Source organism: Gastrolobium bilobum, unplaced genomic scaffold (assembly GCF_033153095.1).
Source record: "Gastrolobium bilobum isolate Gb01-03AN ecotype WA unplaced genomic scaffold, APGP_CSIRO_Gbil_v1 utg3577, whole genome shotgun sequence".
Lineage (NCBI taxonomy): Eukaryota > Viridiplantae > Streptophyta > Magnoliopsida > Fabales > Fabaceae > Gastrolobium > Gastrolobium bilobum.
The window spans coordinates 20,491-31,521 of NW_026895401.1; the positions used below are offsets into that span (position 1 = coordinate 20,491).

An 11,031-nucleotide genomic window follows, 5' to 3' on the forward strand; every position below is an offset into this window, starting at 1 on the left:
ATTTATAGCTCCTAAAGCTTATACTTTTGGTCACTTGTTTCCTCCAGTCTCAGTAGTCTTCATTTTGTTTGATACCAAAATTTAAACAATTTTTGTTTTGAAAGGCAGCGTCTTCGGAATTTAAAGTTCAATAATCAGTTTCCTCACCAATGTGGGCAGTTACTGACGCGTACTACTGTGTGTGAAATATTACATTGTATTAGTTTTCTTTGTGTATGAATGATTATTACAATGTTTTGACGTTTTGACGTATTTCTGATGGCAAAACATATTGAATAACCACAGTTGAAAAGAAATCCAACAAATGGTGATTTCAAGCCACGCTCTCCGAATCAAAATACGCATAAAATTTTCTCATTATACTGAAACTTCTATCTAGAACTAGAAGAACTCTAAAACCATTCATAAATCCAGTGGTATATGCTTTTAAGCAATGGTATATGCTTTTAAGCAAAATCATTTTTCATGTTGCTGCGAAATGTTCTTCTCGTGTCACTCTCGGATAGAAAACCAAGCTATGCTTTATATATATATATATATATATATATATATATATATATATATATATATATAGATATAGAGGTAGGATCATTTGACACCGGTGTCAAATTTTAATTTTGACACCTCATCTGAGAGCCGTTAGATAAAAAAAGATCAATGGTGTCACATGCTTGCAAATCAGAGTCGTTGATCTTTTTTGATCTAACGGCTCTCAGATGAGGTGTCAAAATTAAAATTTGACACCGGTGTCAAAGGATCCTACCTCATATATATATATATATATGAGTAGAATTCTTTGACATCAGTATCAAATTTAAAATTTGACACTCATCTTCGAGTTCTCTAAACCCCATATTGTTGGGATATTCAAGTGTGATGAGTCCCACCTTGGTTGGTAATGGGCTAAGTGAAGAGTATATAGGTGGAATGACCCATGAACCCAATGCCTTAAGGTTTTGGGTTGAGATGTGGTGTCGGACCCATTTGGTGTACTTGAAGTAACTTGGCTCATTGGTGGTGGCTCCCCCGCCACGGGCTTCCACTGGACCCGCCTGACAGTATCAGAACCGGGTTGGGCTCGAGCTAGCCTGGTGATTGGCGAGGAGGCGGATTTGTGTTTGATTACTTTGTGCTTGGGGTACTCGGTTGAGGGAGAACATATCAATGGTGAGTTTCAAACTTGAGGGGGAGATTGTTGAGATATTCAAGTGTGATGAGTCTCACATTGGTTAATAATGGGCTAAGTGAAGAGTCTATAAGTGGAAGGACCCATGAACCTAATGCCTTAAGGTTTTGGGTTGAGACATGGTGTCAGATCCACTTGGTGTACTTAGAGTAACTAGGCTCATTGGTGTACTTGGAGTGGCTTCCCCTAGACCCGCCTGACAGATATGACATTCTCTGAGCCCCATTTAAAGTTACTTACAAAAATTGTCAAAATCCCACAATCGCTAGTGGGATTTAATTGGAGAGTGACTTTTTATGTTTTATTCATGGTGTGTTCATAGACAACTAGTTATTGGGATTTTTTATTCCAATGTCTAAACATTGTTATTGTTTAAAATAAGATGGTCATTTATTATGTGATATTTAACAGAAACTAAAATGTTAATGACCAATGGCTTGCACTGCATTAGATAATCAAAACATAAGAATAACCCAACTAGTGAAGTTACTGCCACCAATACCAGCCAATAAAGTTGCCCAGTTTACTGAGTAAGGAGAGTCAGTGTGGAGGTCCCAAATGAAATATGTCTTGTGCGCTTTACTCTTTTTGCAAGTTTCCTCTCACATGGGCTCCTCAGGTGGGAGCTACTATAAAAATGGAAGTGGCTGTACAATGAAAATCACATGACTCTGCCAGTGAGCACAAAGCCAACTATTCTTTCCCCTTATACTAAGGAATACCGTGTGCCTCGCTGCTATCAGTAGCATACGAATAATTTTTAGATGGTGCTTCTCTGTGGAGTGGCTCTAACAATGCAATTCCAACATTTATTAATTAGTTATTATAAAATGCTAGTCAATGGCTAACATTTTTAACAGAAACTACTTTGTGATAGTAATCTTTTATTTTTGTTCAAAAGTAATATGAAGTAGTAAAAATTGTCGAGATCTTTAAGACGGTGAATAAGGTAAAATGCCAAGAATATTTTAACTCTTGGAACAAGTTGAGAACAGAGAAGTTGGTGGTCCAAGCCAACATTAGTGGCCCAGTCCAATATTAAATGCACTCGGTGACTTAGTTCCTGATCATCTTGGCCTTGTTGTTTCTTTCCCCTTATCCCAGAAGCAGAAACTAACCTACTCTCCGGATTCACCTACAAAGGGATAAGTTTTCCCCCTTCACATAGTTGTCGTCGTGTAAGGATTCAGAGGCCATTTTGGATGTTAACACAAAGAAACAAGCCTTTTAGGACCTATCCAAGCTTCCTCTCTTATTTTCCCTTTTTTTGTGTACATATAAAAATAAATCACTCCCTATTAAACCTGACTAACGAGTGTGGGTGGAGGTAATCTTTGTACGTAGCCTTACCTTTGCATAATTGCGAAGATGTTGTTTCTTGGATTCGAACCCAGGAAACAACTTTTTTACAATTATTCAAGGGTAAAGTTGCGTACAAGGATTTTCTTTACCCCACACTCACTAGTCGAGTTTAACGGGAGTGGTTTTTTGTGTACATATATAGCAAAAAAAAAAGCATGACAGAATTTAGCTATATTAAGAGTTAGTTAGGTGTCCGGGATGAATTTTATGTGAAAGATTATATTAAAACTATTGTAATGATTATTCAACTTGGAAGCGTAAGAACCTACCTAGGCAAAACACTATATGACATGTAGCTGCACCATAACATTGAATATATATAGCATAACTTATATAGTTATTGACAACCTGATATGATAATACATATGATCTCCAATTTAAAATGATCATTTATATTCATAAACTGGACGATGAAAATAAACACCAACCAAATTCAGAAGAGAAAAAAGGAAGAAAAAAGCATCATCATTGGAACTAGAACTGGCATAAGCATTGAAGCAGAGCCTTGGCCTTCACCATAAGGCACATAAGTGTAAGGATTTGGAGGTGAGAAAGTGTAAGGAGCTGGAGGGGTGCAGCACTGAACACCTGCAGCTGGAGGGCACTTGCTTTGGCCTTTATCCTGTGGTGGTGGTGGTGCTCCATATATAGAGTAACCATAAGGTGGAGGAGATGGTGCTGGTGGAGTACCATAAGAAGGGTATCCAGGAAGTGGTGGTGAGGGTTGTTGACATGGGTATTCACATTTGGGGCAATTAACACATGCTGTTGGGGATGGGATGGCATCACCTGAAGCATCCCCATATACTTGTAAAGGAAAATTGGATAGTGATAACCAAAGGGTTACAACCATCAGAAACTTTGTTGTGAACATTCTCTTTTTTGGTTAAATTACTTTCTTCCTTCAAAGTAGAGAAGGGTTTAGAAGATGCATAAAGAAAGAAAAGGAAAGAGAGGGTGAACATGAGGATTGCAATGATGATCTGACACAGCTTTATAGCAAAGCAGAGTTTTCTAGATACCATGTTCGGATGTATAAAGGTCTTGGATCTGATGCCGCATGGCAGAACATTTGTCATGATGATATTCAAGCAGCAAACAAATCTCAACTATTTTGCATGACTCTCAATGCTGACAAATTGTCAAAATGTTCAACCTTTTCACTTTTTTTTTTGTAATATCAACCTTTTCACTTTTACTTGTTCTTATCTCATTAAAAGAGGTTTTCTTTCTTTTTATGTTTTTGGTCTTAGAACTCATCTTTCAACATAGTGACTCCAGCACAATTGTAAATAATGGATTTTATCACAACATGCTAAAAGAGCTGGATCGATAGATGACTAAACAATGATGAGATTTACCAAGAATATGTCTCTTCAAAGGAAGAGAGCTTATTATACAATGGAAGATTCGAAGAAAGAAGCTTAGTCATCATCTTTGAACATCAATATCAATCTCACATCATTCTAAGTTTTGCGTAAAAATTAATCATGATGAACTTCGGTACCAAGTCTCACAAGTATGTGAGTTTTGCTCAAAATCTAAATAACATATAAAGGGGTAGGTTATATTTACAAACTTTTTGTTTACAAACTTTTTAAATTATACTATGTACTACGGGTAGTATATGCTTAAGTAGTATATGCTTAAGTAGTATGTACTACCCGTGTTACATAGTATAATTTATAAGAGTTTGTAAATAAAAAATTTATAAATATAACCTTGCTCACGTATAAATCATGATATAAGGAGAAATTGACGTACAACAAACAGTCTACAAGAAAGAAGTATCAAAATTCAACTTTGACTCAGGTCCAAGACTGACTTTGAAGACTTGTCCAAGTCATGGCTATTCAAATATAGATAATTCAAGTCCTCCACGAAATATGATGAGACAGGTCGTGGAGAGAATCCAGTATAGACCCTTTCCAACTTTGCCAAACATAATTCAATTATGTACTTGAAGGGCTCGTGCTTCTGATTAAAAGGTTGAAGAGCAAATTCTTCGAACGGCATCCACTTTTTAAGAAAAGACAAAGCATTAATAACACGGGTTGCAAAATGTAGTAAGGATGATTCATAATAACACTAGTGTCATGACTTAAACATATAGCAGCAATGGATTATGTGGCAATAGTGTAGAAAGTCAGCATTAAGTGATGGGCAGAATTCTATTAAAGAATCTTTAATTTAACACTCTTTTGAATGTAGAGATTAACAATCAAACAAGAGACAGAGATTAAACATGCGAAAAACTTGGAAGAAAAAGAAAATTCTAATGTATGTGCATAGTTTATGTTAGAGGTATATAAAACCATTAATGTAGTCTCACCCACTAGCTTAAACTTTTGGGTTGAATTGGTTCTTTACATGGTATCAGAGCCTCGGTGTCCCGGGTTCGATTTTTGCCGCCCTTATTTTCGTTGTGGAATTTCTTAGCATAGATAGCCTTCCTGATGTATCATCCACCTTTCAAACCCAATATGCTTTCTTGTGAGGGGCGTGTTAGAGATATATAAAACCATTAATGTAGCCTCACCCACCAGCTTAAGCTTTTGGGTTGAATTGGTTCTTTACAGTTTTCATTCAGCCTCTTTGCAAAAAATGTAAAGATAAGACTACGGACAATTGATTCTCCTCACCTTTACCCTTGCAAGTCGTGAAGTCTTGTGCATTGGGATTTGCCCTTATGTGCGTAGTTTCCATTACTATAATTAGCAGTTACAGTCATTCTTCAACAACTTGAAGGGCATTTGGAACCAATCAGAGAATTATGTTGGTTTATGGACTGGTGAATGTAAGGACAAGTTGATTATGTAGATAGTCATATTATGTGTGTCACACTCAATAAATATAACTATGATTAGTTTGTGAAATACATAGTAGTCATTCTATTAAGTTAAAGTGGTTGTTCAAAAGTCTATTTTCATTTAAGCAATTTTTGTATTTGTTTTCAGTTAAGATTTTGTTAGTGTTTGTGCCATTGGACTTTGTTGATGAGTGGTGAGGAGTATTGACATATTAAGGCTGATCTGCATAGTTAGGTTCTTCTTTTGGACAAGATCCTATAGATAAGAAGAAGAATATCCACTGATGTCATGTCACCTTTTATGTTCTGTTTCATTAGTGAATTAAAAAAGAAAAAAGAAAAAAAAAAGAAACTAGAGGTGTCATTGTCAATTTAGAAGTACCTGAGCTGCCTCAATTTCCAGTTCTTGCTTTTTGATATCAAAAGAAAGAGGACGCAGCATGCAAAGAAAAGATATATCTGATTTCCCAAAGAATGAATTGTGTGCATGTCTGAAAATCAGAAACATGAGAATGTCAAAAGAAAAATTATGAAGTGAAGAAAGAAAAGGAAAGTCAGGCCAAGAGATGTTAAATTTTCAATTACTTTAAAGAACTTAAGTTTATTAAGATATCAGATTCCAAACTTATGATTAGAATAGAAAAGCAAAAGCAAGTGTCCTCAATCAACTCATTACATTGAGCTTAATGATTTTTGTTAAACTCCATTAAGTCTTCCCAATTTGTTCTAAGACCATGCCTAGGAACATTTGCAATACATTTGCAATTTCATCTCAAATCATTTGTTATGTGCAAATAAAGTAAACACATGTCACTAGTATGATGCCACAAGCTTAGAGGTGCTCATCAAATGAATTCATAGGGTGCTGAAAGGTATTCTCACACCAAAAGGGATTTGAGGTATCAAACAAAGACCCCCCAAAAACAAATTCATAAGACTCCCCTGGTCAATCATATTAAATCTTTGAAATGTGAATAATAGGTCTCACGAATTAGAAAATTCATACTCGAATGCTAGTACTTCCACAAATTCTGTATCAACCTGAACAAGAAAAAAGACAGACCAAAGTAAAAGTTATTATGACCAATACAATAGTACTAGCATTCTACAACATAAGGGAATGCAACATTGTACTCAACTACTTACTCCTGTCTCTTCTTTTACTTCTCTAATAGCTGCTGCAAAAATCTCCTCACCCTGCAGATACAAGACCAAGTTTTGTGTTGCTAAACAAAGTGGTAATTTTTTTGAAGATGAAATGGAATTGTCTTTGGAAATGTGCATTACCACATCAACTACTCCAGTAGGTAGCTTCCAAACGCCAATCCCATGGAATCTACCTCTTTTTTCCTGAACTACAAGTACCTAGAAACCCACCACCACCCCAAAAACAAAGGGAACAAAAAAAGAAAGGAAGGAAAAAGAATTACAATCTAGAATGGCAGCACGAAACCAGGTTGATTATTTGTAAGAAAACAACTCTTTGATATCAATTTAGACCTCTTTCTTATCATTTAAAACAATAGCAGCAACTGCTACACGATGGGAAGCATTTGGAGGGATTGTGCAACCAGTTTTAGGAATCCAGTAAACTAGCATTAGATAGCTTGGCTCAGCATGGTGGTACCAGAAACCCTCCTGTCAGCAACAAAACACACAACATATTATATGACAATAATTATTACAAATATCACGATCCCATCAACCTCAGACTCAGTTACTAACATCACATGGGAAAAAATAAAAACGCAAACCCTGGCAAGGGTAGGGGTGAGGGTCAATTCTACGCAGTCTTACTCTTATATTCTTATAAAGAGACTATTTCCCAGACTTTAACATGTGACCGAGGAACAACACTCTAAGGCTCGCCTCACATGATAAAAAATAAAATGACAATAAAAATAGTCTCGTTTTAATCCAATGGTAGACTCTGTGTGAAAGCTATCATCTTCCACATCACACAAGTAGCTATCCCAAATGACCAAATTTGACACAAGATGTGTTCAATATGAAATGGTAAAAAATCAGGCTAACCTATGGCATCTATCAGACAAGAGACAAACATTACCATTTAATTTCAAAATTGAGAACATAAAACCATAACAGTTAACACAATTTTACTTGCAAGGTTTACAACAAAATTCTGAAAGAAAATATGGCAAAATTACCTTAACTGCAGTTTCGACAAGGTTGACAAGCTCTATAGGTAACTTGATCCAAACACCATCTTTTCCCTGCAGTGCGTAGCAGTACTAATGTTAATAAAGGCTGACCAGAGGTCAAATATTTTCATTTTTACTGTATGGCTGAATCAATTTCAGGTAAGAACATTATAATAAGCAGTTATGCAGGAAAAATGTCTATTTTTATACAAATAAAGGTTTGAATGAATCTGGTACCAGATGCCCCATTGATAATTTAACATTGTATTGAAATATAGAGCGAAGTTATAACGTGCATGTAGCATAAATGAGGACCTTGAAGGCGGTAAATTTTTTTTTTTTTTTTTTTTTGGATCAAAGAATTCATCCAAAGAACAGATTATCTTGAGTTGAAGCGTGTATGCTGCACATTTATCAGCTGACTTCATAAAAAACGCATATTTTCAGGTTTAAGAAATCCTTTCAAAGAACATAATCAGATTGGAGGGGAAGTTAAATAAAAATGGCTAAACTTCTTCATATGAGAATTTTATTTCATAAACCTTAAATGCAAAAAGTACCATGTTAGAGCTATATAGACCATAATAATCACCTGTTGCTTCCATTGTAAAAGTGAAGATCTAAGCAAAGTAGCAAAAACTTCAGAGTCCATAGACTCCTTCAAGTCTACAATAACTCCTCCATGGGCATCATTGGAGGCAGGGAGAATTTTCACACATTCAAATCCATTTTCACACAATTGATCCCCCCCTAATGGTGATGCTGGAATTGCTGAGACTGACATGGGCTGAACTGCATATTAAATCATAAAAGAAAAAAAGATAAAAGTTCAAAGGATGTTAAAAAAAAATTCAACACTTTGAAAAGTGTCACTAAAAATAAGCACAAGAGACCACCAGACACGTGTATTAACTGGCACGAGGTTATTCCAACTAAACCAATGGTCTCGAATTCAAGTTTTTAGTATGCAACTGTGTTAAAAATTTGATAGGAAGAACTTTGCAGCTCTTGTGGTCCTAGTGGTCCTGCCCCACTCGACTGAATTAGTCAATTAATTGATGGACTTGGAGAAATATCAAAAACAGACAGAAAAGAAAAGAAAAAGCATAATAGTGTCACTAAAAAAAACATACAAGAGAAGATTACCTTGAGAACAAACTCAGTAAGCTGAAGGAGATTAATTAGAAACTTAAGGATTCAAAGGCTAAAATTTGGAAGTGAATAAAGGGGGGGACCAGTGAGAGCACTAGCTAGTGGACATTGGAGAGTTGAAAGGCACAAGGTTGCAATTTATAACAAACACACTCTCTTGGCTTGGCAAGTGCAATAAGTGCGAGGTGACGTAGTTCCACTGCAACTCTTTGTGAACTAAAAAGTTTTGCCATGCCTTCATTAGCCGCCCACATTTGCAGTGGCCAGAGTCATGACCTGTTGAGTGGTCATGTAGTCAACCCCAGCTCCTTGCAGCAATATGAACAAGTTTACCTCTTCGGGAACATGATTTTGAATTTGCTTACCTCATGCATATTTTTTTCAGCATGACTGTGCAAAAGTTCAAAGTTTAGAATACTGATTGACCCTTTATCATCTTATTCATGATCTTGTTTTGTGGTTGGTGGCAGATCATTATACATAACATCGAGTTAGACGTGAAATTAAATCATTTTACCTCGTAACAAATAAAGCTCATAAATTTGTGGTTTGTTATGTAGGTCCAGAACAAAAAGCAACTCACATATTGTAAAATTCATGTAAGAGTGGAGGAGAAGGTTATGTTTACAAACTTTTTATTTATAAACTACATTACATTTTACTGATAAAATATTATTGAGTAAAGTTTTATTCGTAAGACAGAGTGTATTTTGTAAGTTTATAGAAATTTTTTTTTGTCAATATACCCTTTTTTATTAGGGAAATGTTTTTCTCATTATACATTGAGAAAGTTTTTCTCATATTACATACTCATCAAAATTTGAAAAAATATTTCATTTTTTTTTTAATTGTAAAACCTATGTAATGTTTTCCTATGAGAAAAGCATTTCCCCCTGTATTATTAGCATATCTCATTTATGGAAAGATTAATATTTCTTCTACAACATGAAAATAACTTTATTTGCTGCCGTCAAGTTAAAGTGAGTGATAACCTCTCAGGAAAGGAGAGAAACGGAAAAAGTAGATCACATCTACCTTAATTTAAATGCAAGAGATAATTCTAAATCGTTAAATATAAGTAATATCCATCAATAATAATGAGTATAAGACTTACATAACAGTGATCTGGCTACAATATGAAGGGGATGGGGATGGTGACAACACCACCGAGTCAACCGAATGTTATTATCAATAGGACCACCAGGTCAATGGGACGGGGGTTGATATGCTACCACCACAAGTCATAGATGGTAACACCACCACCACCAAGTCAAGCACAGCGGTGTCATAACTGCCTCCTTGAAAATATTCTAGAGCAATGTGTCACAATCTCAATTCTCAAGTAAAATAATTTATGAAAAATCATCATTGTAAGAACAACACTGTACATAATGGATCTAAATTCTCTCACGTCAAAAAAATATATATGATATGGTCATGTAAATAATTATAACCATACAAAAATAGATCAATGACAATAAAAATAGATCAATGACAATAAAGAAAGAAAAAAATAATAATATTGAAATAGACAATGAATAAACATTTTTAAAAATAAAAACTCAGTTTAAGCCCTATAAATTTCACTCAATTAAAAATATCAATGATCCCTAAACACATAGGTTATTCCAATTTAATAAGTGATTTTGAGTTTAAGTTTTGAGTATATAACTGGAGAAATGTTATTCTCATTTTATATGAGAATAGTTCTATAATATTAAAGAGAGAAGCCATATAGGGCCTATCATTAGGGAAATATTACTCTCATTTTACATGAGGTAGTTATCTCATTTTCTCTCACATCGAAAATCGCACCCCTTCTTTTTTCTTTTTCTTTTTTACTTTTTAATGGTGGACCCCACTTAAACTCTCTCTATAGCATGAGATAATACTCTCATGTAACATAAGATTAATATTCCCCCTATCATTAAAGCCTTAAAGGATAAAAAAAAAGAGTGGGTGAGATTTTTGAAATGAAATAACATAAGATAATTACCTCATGAAAAATTGAGAATAATATTTCTCATAGTGTGAGAAATTTGAATGGGAGAATTTTAGTGTCCTTATGGTCTTCTTCACTCAACTCTAGTGAGTCCAGTAATCCATAAGCTAGTCAAGAAATTTAAAAAAAAAAATTGTCAATAGCAATATATATCTAGCTAAATATTGGATTTGGGAGTATAACAAGAAACAACTATTTTTTCTTAAAAAAAATAATAATTTAAAGGAAAAGCATTTATCCAGTAGATAAAATTATTTTCAATGAGTCCAAAAAAAATAAAGACTAATATAACCCTGTAATAAATTAAAATTATAAAATAAAACTTTTTTTAACCCTAAAACAATGTCATTTTAGGCTC

The 11,031-nt window shown here is 34.6% G+C and overlaps 1 protein-coding gene and 1 non-coding gene across 2 annotated transcripts; one reads left to right on the forward strand and one right to left on the reverse strand.

Annotated features, from left to right (window-relative positions):
* The first annotated feature begins 1,855 nt into the window (after positions 1-1,855).
* Positions 1,856-1,974, forward strand: LOC133309315 (U5 spliceosomal RNA). The gene has a single exon (XR_009751302.1). It is a non-coding gene; the product is annotated as a U5 spliceosomal RNA (small nuclear RNA).
* A 1,985-nt stretch (positions 1,975-3,959) lies between these two features.
* Positions 3,960-8,345, reverse strand: LOC133309232 (nudix hydrolase 10-like). Its single transcript, XM_061509992.1, has 8 exons — positions 8,112-8,345; positions 7,526-7,591; positions 6,858-6,995; positions 6,645-6,722; positions 6,504-6,554; positions 6,364-6,398; positions 5,740-5,848; positions 3,960-4,567 (listed from the first exon to the last, which is right to left on the reverse strand). Exons 1-8 carry the CDS (start codon positions 8,301-8,303, stop codon positions 4,346-4,348), a joined length of 891 nt encoding a protein of 296 aa, XP_061365976.1. The 5' UTR covers positions 8,304-8,345; the 3' UTR covers positions 3,960-4,345.
* Between the last annotated feature and the right edge of the window lie 2,686 nt (positions 8,346-11,031).